This window comes from Typopeltis vanoorti, chromosome 13 (genome assembly GCF_054136105.1).
Source record: "Typopeltis vanoorti isolate ZY-2024b chromosome 13, IOZ_Tvanoo_1.0, whole genome shotgun sequence".
NCBI classification, from domain to species: domain Eukaryota; kingdom Metazoa; phylum Arthropoda; class Arachnida; order Uropygi; family Thelyphonidae; genus Typopeltis; species Typopeltis vanoorti.
The window spans coordinates 34204087-34223768 of NC_143561.1; the positions used below are offsets into that span (position 1 = coordinate 34204087).

Sequence of the window (19682 nt, forward strand, 5' to 3'; positions counted from 1 at the left end):
GTAGTACACAGCTGGTAATCTTTTAATTATTATTATTATTATTATTATGGGTATCTCCATGGAGTCAGTAGACTCATCGTGGGAGATCCAAACTAGCAAAACAATATCTGTCATATCTCTTCTTGAATTCATTTACAGACCAAGAGCTCACAACTAAGTCAGGCAATGAATTCCACTCATTCACCACCCTCCAGGCAAAAAACCTTATTCTGACACCTTTGTTAACCACACTCTTCTTTAATTTCCACAGATGACCTCTTGTTCTTCCATCACCATCACACAGCTGAAACATTTCCCCTGCATCAATCCTATAAAAACCTTTTAGTAATTTGAATGTTTCTATCATATCCCCTCTTCTTCGCCTATCAACCAATCTCTGCAATCCACAAGCTCTCAATCTATCAATGTAGGGAGCATTTTTTATATCACTCACCAACTTGGTCACTCTTCTCTGAACCCTCTCCACAGCCTCCTCATCTCCAAGGAATCCAGGTGACCAGACCTGAGCACAGTAATCCAAATGTGGAAGTATCAATGCTTTATAAAGGGGAATAATAACCTCTTTATCTTGGATGTCAGTGTGTTCCTCAACAACCAAGTAATCCTATGTGCAATCTTGGACACCTTAGCAATGTGTCGTCTGAACTTCATCTCCCTATCTACCAATACCCCTAAGTCCCTAGCCTCATCAATCTCTTGGAGTACCTTTCCATTGATGCAGTGCACAGCTGGTAATCTTTTAATCCCAAAATGCATGACTTTACACTTTTCCACATTGAACTGACATCCATTTTCTTTTGCCCATTTTACCAGCTTATTTAAATCCTCCTGCAAACTTTCAACATCAGCTTGATTTATTATTGCACTACACAACTTTGCATCATCAGCAAACTGAATATCTCCCTTTAAGCCGTTTCCTATATCATTTATATACAAATTAAACAACATTGGCCCAAGCACAGAGCCCTGAGGCACACCACTGGTCACCTGCCTCATTCTGGACTCGGCCCTTCCATACACCACCTTATGGTATCTCTCCCTGAGCCATTCTCCTATCCATATCACCAATTTAATATCCATTCCCATCTGCTCCAATTTGCATAACAGTGTTCTATGGGGTATCCTGTCAAAAGCCTTAGCAAAATCCAGAAGTACCACTGTGTAGCAGTTCCTTTGTCCAACTCGGATGTTATCCTATTATGAATAATTAATAGATTGCTAAGGCAGGATCTACCTTTAACAAAACCATGTTGGCCTCTATAGAGTATCATATCCTGATCCACACATTCTTGAATTTTGTCTTTAACCAACTTTTCCAATACTTTTACCACTACTCTTGAGATGGTGATTGGTCTGTAATTCAATACCGCTTTTAGAGCCACCCTTATGCAAAGGAACCACTTTGCCTAACTTCCACTCCCTAGGGACCATACCAGAGTTCAAACTTAAATTAAATATCCAGGTAAGAGGGGTTGACAATTCATTTGCACATTCACGCAACACCCGAGCTGATATTCCATCTAAGCCTACCGCAGTGTTTGCATTTAAGTTTTGCAATATATTTAATACCTCTGATTCTTTAGCTTCAATTCTTACATTAGGTATTGCTATAGGTATAGAGATATCCTCACTTGGGTGATAGACTTTTGAAAAGTGATCACTCAGTAACTCGACTATTACATCTGATTTTGTCACCTCAATACCATCAGCACCCACTAAGGTTATCCTTCCGAAGTCATTCTTCCTCTTACTTGCCACATAGCGGAAGAACTCTTTGGGATTACCCTTGATCTCTTTGGCTAAGGTCTTCTCATAATCTGATTTAGCTTTTCTTACTATGCTGGTAACCTTCCTAGCTTGAGCCTTGTACTGCTCATGGGTGTCCTGATTGCCTTTCTCCTTGTAAATTCTCTGTAACATTTTCTTTTTTTGCAGTTCTAGCTTGATACTACTACTCATCCATCTAATGCCTGCCTTGTTTGACCTCCTGACCATGGGGACACAATCTGATATTGCTTTCCTCAGATACCTGCTGATTTTATCCCAAGCACTGCTAACATCTTTCCCTTGCAATATGTTCTGCCATGGGATGGCTGCAAGCTCACTCCGAAGCTTGTTATAATTGCCTAACCTGTAGTTCCGTACATACCCCTTCTTAATAGAAAAATCCACAGATTTTGCAACCTCCCAAGTCAATACCACATGATCGCTTTCACCAACTGGAGGTAACGAGGACACCTTACTTATGCATATAACCTCTGAACCAATAACCAGGTCCAACATTCTCACACCAATTCCAAAATGCATAACTTTAGACTTTTCCACACTGAACTGACATCCATTACATTTTACCAGCTTATTTAAATCATCCTGCAAACTGTCAACACCAGCTAGATTTTTTATTGCGCTACCCAGCTTTGCATCATCAGCAAACAAATGAATATCTCCCTTTAATCCATTTCCTATATCATTTATGTACAAATTAAACAATGGCCCAAGCACAAAGCCCTAAGGCACATCACTGGTCACCTAACTCATCCTGGACTCTGCTCCTCCATACACCCCCTTTCTGGTATCTCTCCCTGAGCCATTCTCCTATCCATATCACCAATTTAATATCCATTCCCATCTGCTCCAATTTGCATAACAGTGTTCAATGGGGTATCCTGTCAAAAGCCTTAGCAAAATCCAGAAGTACCACTGTGTAGCCATTTCCTTTGTCCAACTCAGATGTCATTCTATTATAAAAAGCTAATAAATTGTTAACGCAGGATCAACCTTTAACAAAACCATGTTGGCCCCTATAGAGTATCATATCCTGATCCACTCATTCTTGAATTTTGTCTTTATCAACTTTTCCAGTACTTTTACCACCACTCCCGAGATGATGATTGGTCTGTAATTAACTACCGCAGTTTTAGAGCCACCTTTATGCAAAGAAACAACTTTGACTTCCTTCTACTCCTTAGTGACCATACCAGAGTTCAAATTTAAGTTAAATAACCAAGTAAGAGGTGTTGACAATTCCTTTGCACATTCATGCAACAACCGAGCTGATATTCCATCCAAACATACAGCAGTGTTTGCATTTATTTTTTTGCAATATACGTAGTACCTCTGATTTCTTAACTTCAATTCTCACATTAGTTATTGCTACAGGTACAGAGATATCCTCACTTGGGCGATAGACTTTTGAAAATTTATCACTCAGTAACTCTACTATTACATCTGAATTTGTCAATTGAATACCATCACCACTCACTAAAGTTATCCTTCTGAAGTCATTCTTCCTAATACTTGCCACATAGCAGAAGAACTCTTTGGGATTACCCTTGATCTCCTTGGCTAAGGTCTTCTCATAATCTGATTTAGCTTTTCTTACTATGCTGGTAATCTTCCTAGCTTGAGCCTTGTACTGCTCATGAGTGTACTAGTAGATCGCCTTTCTCCTTTTAAATTCTCCATAACATTTTGTTTTTTTTGCAGATCAAGCTTGATACTACTGTTCATCCATCTAACGCTTGCCTTGTTTGACTTCCTGACCATGGGGACACAATCTGATATTGCTTTCCTCAGATGCCTGCTGATTTTATCCAATGCACTGCTAACATCTTTCCCCTGCAATATGTTCTGCCATAGGATGGCTGCAAGCTCACTCCGAAGCTTGTTATAATTGCCTAACCTGTAGTTCCATATATACTCCCTATTAACAGAAAAATCCACAGATTTTGCAACCTCCCAAGTCAATACCACATGATCGCTTTCACCAATTGGAGGTAACAAGGACACTTTATTTATGCATATAACTTCGGAACCAATAACCAGGTCCAACACACACCATGTGTCCCTTCAGTTATGTGCTGTTTCAAGTAATTATCTCGTAGTAGATGTATGAATTCCATTTCCTTTTTGCCACGTGATATTTCCTCCTTCCAATTGATATCTCCATAATTAAAATCCCCCATAATAATACTAACCCTGCACTCATGCACTAATTTACTGATGCATGAATTCAATATCATCCCCTGTACTCCCTGGCCTATAGCAGCATCCAACTGTATATTTGGTTGTGTTGGTTACTATTTCACACCAGACTGCCTCTAATGTACTATCATTCATATGTCTATCATCTTGATATACTACTTTCTTTGGCTACAACTCATCAGTTATCATCAACAGTACTCCCCCCCCCCCGTTTCTATCTTCTTTATCCTCCCTGAAAATACTGTACACATCACATTTAATTCTAGTGACCACATCTTCTGCTGACAGCCAAGTTTTACTAATGCCTAAAACTTTTAGTGAGATTGCACTAACTAATGCCAAAAATTCTTTCCTCTTATTTCAAATGCTTCTTGCATTTGTATACAAAAATTGCAGATTCCCTTTAGTACTTGTACCAGCTTTAGAACTGATATACATGTCATTAATTGTAGTAGAGTCATGAAGATTTTTATCCCCTCTATTCTGCAATTTATTCCACGAATAAGGATCAACAAATATACAATCACTGCTTAAGTTTCTCCCTCTTACTCAACCTTTTCAATATTAGTTTACCTGCCCAATTACTTCAATTTATTCAGAAAACAGTAACTTCTTCAATCGCTTATGACCTTCGATGATCAGATGTAACCCATCTCTTGCATGCAGCTGTCTTTTGCCTTCAAACACACTGCAGATATTAACAAATTCCAGACCTCTTTTTTTGCACGTTCTTGCAATCATATCATTCATTATCATTGCTTGTCTACTTAACTTATAATTGTCAAAACGAGGCAGGACACACACTATCCTCCCATTGACACTTTTCTTCTTCATGATATCTAACAATGTTCTTAAATCTTTTGCTACCCGATTTATACTACCATTCAGGTCATTTGTACCCACCATAACTATCATCTTTTCTGCATCATGCTCTGTTTTTATTGCTAAAGCCACTCTCTCTATTGTTCCACCAGCCAAGCACTCTTACCAAAGAAGTCTTACTAATGCCTATAAGTTTTTACCAAGTTGGGCTTTTTTCTTTTTTTTTTTAAATCTCAAATGACAGTTGACTCTATATATCTAGTATAATGAAGGAACTCTGTGTAAAACAAAATTTGCTGTATGAAAATAATTCAACATAAAAGAAACAAAAAAATTACTGGTTTTAAACTGGCAGTATCTGAGGCATCATTCTGAGGATTCAGGCATATTATTTTCAAAATGTTCTTGATAGCCATTCTTGCTTTTTGATAATCTGGAGAAAATGCTACAGCTGCTTTAATTACTAGAATTCCAACAACAATTCCTTCTGTTATTCTGTAAAATAACAAAAATAACATATATTGATTATTTTTCTCTCTCTCTTTCTCTCTCTCTCTTCCCCTCATAGACAGAACTTTTATTAAGTTATAATTAGGCATTTAAATACTCAGATGAACAAAAATAAACAAACAAATAAAATTTGATGCGTTTTATATATCTAGAATATTAAAATCTGAGACATTGCTATTTCAGTTATGTTCACTGATCAATGATTTCTGGTTGTTCACTTTTTTGGATGTACTTCACATGGATCATCTTCAAGGCTGGTACAGCCACATTTAAACTGGCCGGCCCATTTCTTAATTGTTGAAATATCATTTAAAAAATAATCAGTTAGTAATGAAAATTAGTTATATACAGAGTCCATCAAAAAAATGTATACATACTTTAACATCTATGGACTTTTTTCGAAGTTGGATCAAATTACAGTAGTAATGTGTAGTATGATGTTCTCTCAATAGATGTTGTTATTCACATGATTACTAGCATCAACATGTGACCAGTAGGGCAGTCAAACAAAATGGCAGAGGCACTATTCATTGTTTGAGGAATGCAGGACCATTTTAAAGTGGTATTTCAAATTTGAGAATGTTGTTGAACTTCAACGACAATGGAGGCGTGAGTTTACAACACAACCTCCAACACACCTGACAACTGCATGCCTTCATGATAAGTTTGAGACCTTTGTGCCGTGTGCAATGTGCACCAGGGAATATCTGGGAGGCCTTGCACAGCAACAAGTCCTGCTTCCTCAGCTATGGTGTTGAAACAGTTCACATGCTTGCCACAGAAGTGTACCACACAACGTGCATGTGAGTCAGGAGTTAGCAGTGCAAGCATACGGCGCATTCTTAAAGCAGCTAAATGGAAAGTTTACATCCCAAGATTATTATAGGAATGATCCTTATCGAAGAATGCAATATTGTGAGTGGTTAAACACATGGTAGATGAGGAGGAGTTTGTGAGGAAAATGGTTTAGTCTGATAAAGCGCAATTTAAGCTTAATGGAACAGTGAATCGGCATAATTGTTGAAAGTTTATTTTTCACTTGGTTAGACTATAATAAATTTAGTTTAATTCTTTATCCAAGTGTGAGCAAACAAAGTTTGCACCTGAAAGTATCTTCAGGACTGGGGTAAGGTGGTACAACACCAAGCAACTCCTTGCAAAGGTGGAGCAAGCTAACATTACTCCTATCTCAGTATCTCCCTCCCATAATGCAAAACATATCTCCTTGCGGATATGTATAATGGGGTAGTGGCCCTTCCCTTAATGTATAACATTATACATATCCGCAAGGAGATGTGTTTTGCATTATGGGAGATACTGAGATAGGAGTGATGTTATCTTGCTCCACCTTTGCAAGGAGTTGCACCACCTTACCCCAGTCCTAAAGATACTTTCAGGTGCAAACTTTGTTTGCTCACACTTGGATAAAGGATTAAACTAAATTTATTATACAGCATAATTATGTCTGATAAATATCTGATAAATTAGCAAAAGTTCTAAGAAATACAATATCAGAACCTTGTTCACTCCACTTCCAAAGATCCGTTTCTTAATAAGCCACTCAAAACCTTGTCATCATCAACTCAAATGGTGTATATAAAATATTGTGTGATTGTGATATTCCTTATTTTGGGCAGACTGACAAATCTGTCGAATTGCATATGGAAGAACACACGAGGGATTTAATAGGACCATTCTTCTCTGTTTTTCTTTGAAGGTACTGTTGCTGGTCAAGTATACCTAGACATGTTATGCTCATCCATTTTACCTGTCATTCATGCACTTTATGGGAATAATCAATTTCTCTTTCAACAAGATGGTGCACCACCACACTACCACCGAGACGTGAGAACTTGCCTTGATGAGAGTTTGCAGGGACAATGGATAGGATGAAGAGGCGCAGTTGAGTTCTCCCCCTCCCCCCAAGTTCTCCTGATTTAACACCCTTGGACTTCTCCCGATGGGGGACTCTAAAGGATGTAGTGTATCACAGCTACACTGGTGGCCCTTCGGAAAGAAATTGAAATGGCATGTGCAGAAATCCCACTGGACACCTTGGCTAATGTTGCCCAAGCAGTGGTTTGCCGTATAATAAGTGTCTGGATGCTAATGGTAACCACTTCAAGCACCTCGAGTAATTGTAGAAGTCAAAGGTAACTTGTATTCATCCCTTGATGTCTGCATAAATTTAGTATTACAATTTTTATACAGGTTTTCCTTTTGCTGAGGTGTGTACACATTTTTTTTGACGGACTCTGTATATATATATATATGTGTATATAAATAACTGGTCATTCTTAGAAGTGGTTGTGCCATGCATGTGTTGTTCAGATAAGTCTTGATTTTTAGTAAATATTGGCAATATTGCTAAACATTACTGGCAGTATTTATTTATTTTTGACTGTGTTATTTAATTGTGATTACTACATGATACTGTTTCAAAAGCATTATATCTTCATGGCACCAATGTGTACAAGAAAAATGGCAGCCAAGATTTCAATGTTGAATGATATTAATAAGTAGGATTTAGTGAAGTAATGTGTGTTTAATGTATTCATTGCTGAAAGTGAATGATTTGTGAGATGAGCGCAAGAATAATGGAGAGAGAGAGAGAGAGAGAGAGTGAGAGAGTGGGGCAGAAACACTTAATGAGCAAGTGCAAGAAATGCGAGTTTCGAGATTGGAAGAATGAAGTGACTGATATTAAGATATAAGGCAGAGTTGTGGAAGTGTTGTGGAGAATGAAGCAGAGGCAGTGAATGATAGTGTGCCAAATATAAGTGAGAGTTTGAAGGAAGTGGATGAAAGTATACTTATATGGACTACTTCAAAGAACAAAATGTGAGCTCAAGAGAATGAAAGAAAGAATGAATGGGAAAGGTAAAAAGGTGTGAGAAACTGAGAACAAAGGGAAAGTATTATATGGGAATCAATCATAAGAGGTATACTTAATGAGAGAATGATGAAAGCATGTTTCCCAGGTGTTAAGATAAAGGATGTCAGTTGGTGTTTTAGTTTGCAGAAGGAAGAAGTGAAAGAGTTGATTGCTTTGGCAGGCACAAATGATTTGAAAGGTGAGAAATATGAAAGAGTTGTTGAAAGAAGAAAAACTGAAGCGTGAGAAAGTAAAGATTGTGAGTCTGCTATCTTGGTATTATAGGACAGAAATGAAACATCCATGATTGCTAATAAGTCAATGAGAAGATTGTGTAGAAGGAATGGTGTGCAGTTTATAGATGTTTTTCAGATGTACCTTAGATATATGGAACGTTTGATAGTTTTGGTGTAGTCTCTGTTTTGGAGAGTGAGGAGGGGTGTATGGTTTTGGGTTTTAATATTTTTTGGGATATGGTGGGAACTGTAGCCATTGGCTAAGGACTTGTGAATGTGGTCAAGTTCAGTGGGGAGGGCACTGTTATCTGAGCTAATCAATTTAGCCCTTATATAGTATTTAATCATACAATACTGTTTGAAGGGGATGTGATGTGACTGTTTGCGAATGTATCTATTAGTGCACATGTGGCAACATGCAGTTTGATATTGTTAGCAACATGGGTATGATGGCTAAGAATTCCATGTTCAATCTGAATAATCATTTCTTCTGTAGGAAATTTTTCAGGTGTAGGCATAGAGAGAGCGCACTATCTGTATAATTATGGCCAAGAGAGAGCGCACTATCTGTTTCTGGCTTTGTGCTTTGGACACCACAATAGGATATGCTGGAAGAAGGCCACTCTACTTCACTGCAGCAAATATAAATATGCAAGACTATTCCATGAATATGCTTCAGTCTTAAGAAACTACCTGAGCCTCAAAAAATTTGGTTGCATGAAACTGTCCTAAATCTGGGAAGCTCATTCTCCACACTTAAGACTTGCAGATTAGGACTTGCGGCCACTGTCGGTAGACATGCTTCAGCCTCATTGCTCAATGGGGCTTGTGTGCACATATCACATCATATCATATTATATTGTGTTACCTGATGATGTCAATTTGACTTTGCCAAAATACTGGAAGCATTAATTAAATTTATTTTAGTTACTCTTAGTCTACATTGTAATTTCCTTAAAAGTATGGTTATGAATGGTGAACATAAGCCTTACCAGCAGAATCATTATGAAACATTAAATTTTTGTTTTTAATAATATGCAACAAATCAACTTACTTGAAAAGATTTTCGAACCCAATTTCATTTCTAGCTACCAAGATTCCACCATAATAAGTGGCTGCTGAATAAGCAAAACACTGAATACCCTGGGCAATACCAAAGGTGATACCATGATAATGGAATATCTTCTTGGAAGCACTACAAGTAAATAAACATTTGATCATTAAAACATTAATTAAAACATGTAAGTTATATATTCAGCCTGGTGTGTGTGTGTGTGTGTGTGTGTGTGTGTGTGTGTGTGTGTGTGTGTGTGTGTGTGTGTGTGTGTGTGTGTGTGTCACCATCATCATCAAATTCTGATATGTATCCTGAGGGAGTGTACAGGATATTATGATAGTACAACATGAAAAAGTTACACCATCACTAATTTCTAATCAACAATTTTCCTCCAATTAATCTATTATCTGTCAAAGCTCCAACATTATGAGATTTTATATTTTTGTCTTCTAAGGCACTTTTTACAGTATCAGTCCACCTGCATCTTGGTCTTTCTTTATTTTTCCTGCCAACCTGGCAAAGAACACTTGTTCTGCTAATGTTTTTCAGTGATCGTAGCAGCTGAGATTAGTTCTGCTAACATCCTGAATGCCAACAATGTCAAGTTCTTTCCTAATATTTTCATTTTTGATAAGATACTGCCATTGATAACATTTGTTCACTACACGAATTATTATTATCCTAAGATGCCATGGAGTCAAAGGCTCATCCAGGAGGTCCCTTTGTTATACACACACAGCTCATCATACCATGCCTTAAACAACACATTTCAAATTCTCTGCAGACACCATGCTCTCATTCAATGCATTCTAATCATTCACAACTCTCCATGCAAAAAACCTGCTTCTCACTCCCTTGCTCACACCCTCCTTATAGAACTTCCTGGGATGACTCACCATTTTATGAAAAACCTCTTCAAGATTAATCCCATAACAACACCTTAGCAACTGGTATGTCTCTATTGTATCACCCTTCCACCTGGTTTGGAATTATTAAATATGCATGTGGATATCTGTATAAAAATGAAGAATTAACTTTCAGATCTCTCTCTTCATATCTGGGTCATGCACATTACAAATATGAGTATGCAAAAAAGAGCCTGGAAGTAACTTATTGTATCTCTATAAAAATGCCAGGAATATCAACATCATCAACTGGTATAGAGTGTAAGAGTACAGTATTTTTAGGAAAGATAGACAAGATACTCGTAGACAGGCTTATACATTGGTTATGCATTTCTAAATAACTTAGGGAATTGAAACAACGTAGATCCGAATATAAATTAAATTATATTTTAATAGATATTTCCGATATTTCGGCAATGTCACATTGCCATTTTCTAAAGGAACTTACAAAAAGGCAGGTGCACACAAGGCAATAACAATACAGTAACTGAGAATGAAGATTTGAAGCTATCGTTCTCCTAGAATTCCTGATGGTGCCCTCTGGAGGGTTAAGTAGGCGTTCTTGGCCGTTGGGCTGAAGGTCTGCTGATTTATTATTATTATTATTATTATTATTATTATTATTATTACGGGCAACTCCAGAGAGTCATTAGACTCATCGAGGGAGGCCCCAAATCATTTTCATCACAACTATTCGACATTCATACAGTATCTATCATACCTCGCCTTAAACTCATTCACTGTCACAGCATCCACCACAGACTCAGGGAGCGCATTCCACTCATTCACTACTCTAAAAGTAAAGAACCCAGCTCTAACACCTTTACTAACCACACTTTTGCCCAGTTTCCATGGATGTCCCCTAGTCCTCCCACAACCAGCCCTGTTCTCAAAAATATCTTCTGAATTAATTTTATAGAAACCCTTCAGTAATTTGAATGTCTCAATCATATCTCCCCTCCTCCGCCTATCAACCAATTTTTGCAACCCACAAATCCTCAACCTGTTCTCATACGGTTCATTCCACAGACCTGCTATCATCTTGGTCACTCGCCTCTGGATCCTCTCCACCTCCTCCCCATCAAGAAGAAACCTAGGTGACCAAATCTGAGCACAGTAGTCGAGATGAGGTCTTATCAAGGCTCGATACAGAGGAACAATAACCTGCTTGTCTCTGCTTGTCAACGTATTCTTCAGCAACCAAGTGATTTGATGAGCTGATTTGGCCACTTTTGCAATGTGTCCCCTAAATTTCAATTCCTTATCCACCAACACTCCTAAATCTCGTGCCTCATCAATTTCCTGGAGCACGGTTCCACCAATGCAGTAAACTGCCTCCCATCTTTTCACCCCAAAATGCATAACCTTACATTTTGCCACATTAAATTGACATCCATTCTCCCTAGCCCAGACCTCCAATCTATCCAAATCATCCTGCAAAATTTTGACGTCATCTGCATTCACTATTGCCCTACCCAACTTCGCATCATCCGCAAACAAATGAACTGTTCCTCTCAGATCCTTTCCTATATCATTTATGAACAAATTAAACAGCAGTGGTCCAAGAACAGATCCTCGTGGTACACCACTAGTCACAGGCCGTCTTGTGGACTCTACTCCTGAGTAAACCACTCTCTGATATCTCTCCGTCAACCACCCTCCTATCCATCTCACCAACCCTATGTCCATTCCCATATGCTGCAATTTACTGATTAGAATTCCATGTGGTATCCTGTCAAAGGCCTTAGCAAGGTCCAGCAGAATCACTGTAAACCCATTACCCTTATCCAGTTCAGCCGTCACTGTGTTATAATACGTGAGCAAGTTACTGAGGCATGACCTACCCTTCACAAAACCATGCTGTCCCCGATACAGTATCCCATTTTCTTCTATCCAATCTTGTATTTTCCTCTTGACTATTTTCTCTAAGACCTTGATAATGATTCCTGTTATGCTGATTGGCCGGTAATTTTCAACAGCAGCCTTGGAACCACCTTTGTGCAGTGGAACTATTTTCCCCTCTTTCCACCCCCTTGGGACTGACCCAGTCCTGAGGCTCAAATTAAACATAATGGTCAAGGGCACTGACAATTCTTTGGCCGCTTCACGTACGACACGAGCTGGTATACCATCCAATTCCACAGATGTATTGACATTGAGGTTCTGTAATAGACTAGTTACCTCTACCTCATTCATCACAATTCCAGTATAAGCTGTTGGTTCCTCCATTTCCGCAAAGCCACCACCTGGATGATATACATTTGCAAAGTGCTCGCTCAGTAATTCCACAACATCGACTGATTCAGTTACCTCCCTACCCTCAGCATTTTTTAAGATCATTCAACCATGAGCATTTTTCCTTTTACTTGCAACATATTGAAAAAACTGTTTGGGATTCTCTTTAGCCTGCATGGCCAATTTCCTTTCGTAATCTGCTTTTGCTTTTCTTACCACCCTTGTTACCATCCTGGCCTGAGCTTTATACTGTTCATGCACCTGATGGTCACCCTTCTCCTTAAATTCCCTCCACAATTGTTTCTTTTTTTGCACCTCAAGCTTAATAGTGTTATTCATCCATTTAACCCCTACCTGATTTATTATTCAGACTCTTGGTATACAGTCAACCATTGCCTCCTGCAAACAGTTCTTAACCACCTCCCATGCACCATCAACATCCAGCCCTTGCAGTTTTACATGCCATGGCATTGAGCCAAGCACACACCTAAGCTTGTCATACTTACCAGCCCGGTAATTCCACATATACCCTGTCTTAATTGTAAATTCGACTCCTTTAGCCACCTCCCAAGTCATGACCTTATGGTCACTCTCACCAATTGGTGGCAACATGGTCATGTTCGTTACAGCTACATTCTCAGTTGCAATTACTAGGTCCAGCACTCTCTGTCCCCTGGTATTTTCCAATACATGTTGCCGTAGATAGTTGTCTCTTAATAACTGCATAAAATCCAATTCCTTCCTCCCATGTGCCCTCTCCTCTTTCCAGTCAATGTTACCATAATTGAAATCACCCATAATAATTACCCTCCTTCCATTCATTTCTTCTATTTGCTTATGCATACTATTCCCACCATCCACTCCATCACCCGGTCTATAGCAGCACCCAATTGTATATTTTGTTCTGCTAGATTGTATCTCACACCAAACAGCCTCAAATGTGCTTTTTTCCCCATCCTACAGTTCAACTTCTATACTCCTTGGCTGAAGCTCATCAGCTATCATCAATAACACTCCTCCCCCTTTTTTATTCACCCTGTCACTCCTGAACACGCTATACCCGTCGCATTCAATCCCACTAGCTTTATCATCTTCTGTCAGCCATGTTTCACTAATACCGACAACCTGTGGCCTGGAAGTGCCAACCATGGCCAAAAACTCTTCCTTCTTGTTCCTAATACTCCTGGCATTAGTGTACATGAATCGCAGAAGCCCATTTGTCCCATCCCTACTTTGATTCCTTATACTAATTATCCCATTCTGATTTGTTGTCCGTCGTACTCGCCCGGGCATAATATACTCATTCATACACTTAACTGGCCCCCCTAAAGTCTGCATATCTACTCCCCCCCCTCTTAATAAATCTAGTTTCCCTGAGTCTGTACATCCACTTCCACATCATTCATCAACACTCTTTCAAGTCTCCGTACACCAACTCCATTCAAATGTAACCCATCCATCTTATATAAGTCCTTTCGCCCATCGAACTCATTCCACACATCCACAAATTCCACACCACTCTCCATGCATAACCCACGCATAAAGTCATTGGCAATTATGGCCCTCCTTCTAAACACTTCGCTGTCATACCGCGGTAAGATACTCACCATCCTAACTCTCTCACTCTTCTCTTTTGCTACCTCAAACAACTCCCTCACATCCTCTATCATTTCCATTTTGTCCTCTTTCAAATCATTCGTTCCTGCCACTATTATCATTTCTTTCACCCTCTGTTTTTGCAGTCGAATAGATTCGCTGACGTCCTTTATGTTCGCACCCGGCTGGTACGACTTCGTTAAACTCTCAATTATTACGCCTCTTAATAGCGAATCCTCATACAGCACTCGCTCCTTCATTTTATTGACGTTTACATACATTCTATTATTTGCCGTCACAGACTTCCGCCGGTTATTTGTCGGTATGTTCAACACACATTTTTGCATACGCTCCAGTTGTCGTTTGGCTCTGTGTATCGCGCCATTTAAACGGGCAATTTCGCTACTCGCATTTATCTCACCATTTTCATTATCGATCAAATCATCCATTCCTTCGGTGTTTCTACCTTCATTTACACTTTCAGCGACGCTCTCACACATATCTGGCACTACCACGCAATTCTCTAGTACACCGCCATTTTCTACATTCTGACTACCGTTAACGATATCAGTCTCGATACACGAAACACGCTTGAAGTCCTCGTTCTCTTTACACTTTCTACACATATTAACTCCACTATCACTTTCTAACCAGACTCCTACCGCTCTTCGCAAGGCATACATCTCACAGACAGCACATTGCATAAATTCTTTTACATCAAAACTCTTAAGCAAGCATGGCGACCTGGCCGCCATTTTTTTCTTTATCGGTGCCATGTGTACGCTATCTTTTCTTAAAAATAATAATTAAAATAACAGAAAACACGCAAAAATTGCACAGACACACCAAGAAACAAAAAGCAAACAATACTACTTAAAATTCTGGTAAAATATCTAATGTTAACACAAAATAATACTGATCTTTTCAGGAGCTCTCGACAAGCCGACGATCTAATCCGTGCGACACCAAGCGACCTTCCAAATTTGGGGCAGTCGCATACAACCAAATTTATTGAGGTTTGGAGAGTTTCTTAGGGCAGAGGCTGATTCCATAAATAATCTTTCGAATTTTTATTTGCTCCGGTGTATTATTGTTGCTTTCTTCCACCGTATTCTGTGGCGAGTATCCAGAGCATGGTCTGCAAGACCAGAATGGCTATACTTGTAAAACCAGATGTAGTCCTTGTGTTCAGAAATTCTGATATTCGCTGTCCTGCCTGTTTGGCCAAAGTACGACAGTTTACAACTGCAAGGGACCTGGTATACACCAGGTAGGTCTAGGGGAAGTGGTTGGTCTTTGGTAGAGCGGATAAGGAATGCCAATTTTCTGTAAGGCCTGTAACAGGAGGTGAGGTCATGTTTTTTTAGAATTCTGGTAATTTTTTCTGAGGTGCCTTGGATGTAGGGAATGGTGATGGATTTAGAGTAATGTGGAGGGGGGGGGGGGGTTGTGGTTTGTAGGTTTTAATATTTTTTGGATTTTTTTTGGGGGGGGGTAGCCATTGGCTGAGAAAGTGTTGAGGATGTGATTTAGTTCAGTGTTAAGGGCTAGGTCGTTAGAACAGATTAGTTTAGCCCTGTTGTATAGTGTTTTTACCACTCCATATTGTTGTGAGGGGGGGGGGATTGTTGGTGGATGTATCTGCCTGTATGGGTGGGTTTTCTGTAAACTGAGAAAACCAAAGTTCCATCAGGCTGGCGGGTGACTAGTGTGTCTAGGAAAGGGAGGCAGTTGTTTTCCTCTTTTTCCAGGGTGAACTTGATTCAATCATATCACCCCTCCTTCTATCCACCAAACTCTGCAGTCTACACTCCCTCAGCCTATCCTCATAACTAACATTGTACAGTCCTGAAACCATCTTTTTTTTTTATCTGCATTTGTACCCTTTCCACAGTTAATTTATCCCCTTCAAATCCTGGGGACCAATTCTGAGAACAATAGTCTAAGTGTGGTCTGTTCAGAGTCTTATACAACGGAATGATAACCATTTTATCTCTGCAGGTCAGTGGCCTTCTCATTATTGCAGCAATCCTCTGTGCTACCTTCACTACCTTTGCAATATGTCCCCTAAATTTCAGGTTTCTATCAATCATCAAATCCAGATCTCTTGTCTCTCCTACTTCCTCCAGTTTAACTCTTCCCAAAGTGTATGCAGCGTCCCATCGATGCGTCCCAAACCTCAAGACCTTACATTTTGCTGCATTAAACTGACATCCCCCTCCCCATTCATTTGCCATATCTATCTAGCTTATTCAAATCCTCTTGTAGGTCTACCACATTGCACTTCCCAGCTTCACATCACCTGCAAACAACTGAATATCACCTTGCAATCCACAGACAATGTCATTGATATAAAGGTTAAACAATACAGGTCCCAGTACTCAGCCCTGTGGAACCCCACTTGTAACCTTCTGCCTCTTTGATATTACTCCACCATACACAACTCTCTGATACCTATCGGACAGCTAATTCTGAATCCAGTTGACCAATCTGACATCCAGACCCATGTGCTACAACTTGAATATCAGCTTACAATGTAGCACCCTGTCAAATGCCTTTGCTAAGTCTAGGAAAATGGCAGTATATGTCTTTCCCGTAATGATGAAATGAATCACCAATCAACCAGATGGATGCTAAACAAGTAATCATCATAGGTGAATTTAATTATCCAATGATTGTTGCTTATATTTATGTAAAAGAGAACTGAGAAATTATTTTTTGTTTTATACAAAGAGATCTGGTTGTCAACATGTATGTATTTTATCTATGATGAAACACATAGAACAAAAAGTCCATTCAAATACAATGTGTTAACAAGTATTTCTTCTTCTACTACTACTACTATACATCTGAAAATTAAAACTACTCTGGAAAATATTTCTAACGCATCCATGTTGCAATTATTTGGTTACTGAAGTGTTTCACAAATGCAATCTCCTAGGTATAGACTTTCCTCGAAAGAATGTTGATAATAGATCATCCATTTCAACAAAATAATATTAAGCTTCTCGAGTGAATCTGGATATGTTGGTTTAGCTATTAGGTGATTCCAAGAACAACAGATAAAAACACTGAAAGTGTTCCCAAAAGATGCTATACAGCATTTGTGTTGGCCAGTCTAACTTTTACACTATAATTCATAAAATCATAACATTACAGTCCCTTGTAATGTGCTGCATTTATCATGTCAATACTAAAGCACAAAAAAAAAGCACCAAGGTATAGCAAAAACGAGATGCCCACAATATATCATTGCTCTATCCTTCTCATCCATCCCTTAGGATGGGTTGAGCCCCCCCCCCCAACAAGGGGCTTACAATCAATTAATGCAGTCAGTACATCACTCCTCTGCTGCATCCCCTAAGGAAAATATTCATGACTGTAGATCCATATGTTGTGCTCATGGGGCAGGTTTGCCTGTTCTTGGGGATGAAAAACCCAAGTTTCCAAGTGAATCCCCCCCCATCACTGTAGGAGACAGGCTAACTCCTTTAGTTGTTGGAAGTTTATTTTTCACTTGGTTACAATATAATAAATTTAGTTTAATCCTTTATGCAAGTGTGAGCAAACAAAGTTTGCACCTGAAAGTATCTTCAGGACTGGGGCAAGGTGGTGCAACTCCAAGGTGACTCCTTGCAAAGGTGGAGCAAGTTACTATCACTCCTATCTCAGTATCTCCCACAATGCAAAACACATCTCCTTGCAGATATGTCTAATGTTATGCATTAAGGGAAGGGCCATTACCCAGACTAGTTTCGACCTTTATTGAGGTCTCTTCAGTGGGAGCCAGGCCCAAGTGGAGATACCAGCCAGAAGCGTTAGCAAGGTCATCTCTACCTATAGGAGTTGCCAAATGGTGTGCCACCTTTTTAATAAATTACTCTGGATTTAGAGAAAGATGTTGAAAGTTTATTTTTCACTTGGTTAGAATATAATAAATTTAGTTTAATCCTTTATCCAAGTGTGAGCAAACAAAGTTTGCACCTGAAAGTATCTTCAGGAGTGGGGTAAGGTAGTGCCACGGCCTGGCTCCCACTGAAGAGACCTCAATAAAGGTCAAAACTACTCTGGGTAATGGCCCTTCCCTTAATGCATAACATTAGACATATCTGCAAGGAGATGTATTTTGCATTGTGGGAGATACTGAGATAGGAGCGATAGTAACTTGCTCCACCTTTGCAATGAGTCGCCCTGGTGTTACACCACCTTACCCCAGTCCTGAAGATACTTTCCGGTGCAAACTTTGTTTGCTCACACTTCGAAAAAGGATTAAACTAAATTTATTATAACTCTTTTAGTCAAAAGAGACCAGATGAAGGTTCCTCACGTATATCATTAAGTATTCATATTTCTATGAGCACTAATAAGAGGTTAAACGCCAAACCAGAAGATCTGCATCACCACACATAAGACCATTGTCACTACAGTTAGCAGATAGTATGATAATCACTAGTAAATCACATTCCCCTGAAGCGTCTATACCCAAACACATCCATCTATCTGAAAAGAATAGGGTGTACCGTGATTTGTTCCTCCATACTAGATCTCTTATTTCCTCCACTTCCGACTCTATATCCTCACCAAGCATAAATTCTGCATCCCATCTTTGTTTCCCAAATTTTAAAACCTTGCATTTTGCAACATTGATGCTCATCCCCATTCCCATGCCCAATCACTCAATTTATTCAAGTCTTCTTGTAAGGTCACAACATTTTCTCTACTCTTCACGGTTCATCCCAACTTTGCATCATTTGCAAACAACTGAATATCTCCATCTAAATCTTTTCCAATATCATTAATATACAGGTTAACACATTTGCTGCCACTCTCCTCAGGCATAGCTTGTTACCGCATACCAAGCACTTTCACTTCTTCAAGGTCAGTACGAGTAATCTCGTAGCTGGCTTATCAGACAGAATTTTGTTTCATACGCCAACTACGAGTAATCTCGTATCACCCCACCTATATATTACATGTGCTGACGACTGTGTAACTTGAGTTCAGTATTCAGTGCAGTAAGGTTTATTGCGTATAGTCTCTAAAAAACTTCAATTATGCCATGGCCAGTAAAAGAAAATTTACTGATGAAGAATTAGAAGCTTAAACTAATATGAGCGATGATGAATGGAAAGAATTATTTGGTTCTGATTCTGAAGTTGATTATAATCATACAGATGACTCTAGCGGTGACTCAGATAATGAAGAAAATTCTGAAGATGAAGTTTGCGTCCAGCCAAATACATCAACATTTGCTAATTGGGAAAATTCATAACAAGAGCCCCCACAATTTGACTTTGTTGAAACTACAGGTTTTAAATTGACACTGTAAATTTCAGTATCGAAAAGTGGTTGAACTTTTTTTTTCTAAAGATTTTCTCATACTTTCAGTTGAACAAACCAATTTTTATACTTTACAAAATATTGAGCAAAGGCAAGCACAGATCAAAAAAAGTTAAAGAATT

At 39.0% G+C, this 19682-nt stretch overlaps 1 protein-coding gene across 1 annotated transcript in view; it reads right to left on the reverse strand.

The window, feature by feature from the left end:
- LOC150100043 (ATP-dependent translocase ABCB1-like) overlaps window positions 1-19682 on the reverse strand; it is a 181493-nt gene that overhangs the window by 116688 nt on the left and 45123 nt on the right. Inside the window, exons 3-4 of the mRNA XM_090403202.1 lie at window positions 9482-9622; window positions 5145-5301 (exon numbers count right to left, since the gene is read on the reverse strand). Coding sequence (XP_090259328.1) covers window positions 5145-5301; window positions 9482-9622 — 298 coding nt within the window. The remainder of the gene's footprint in view (window positions 1-5144; window positions 5302-9481; window positions 9623-19682) is intronic.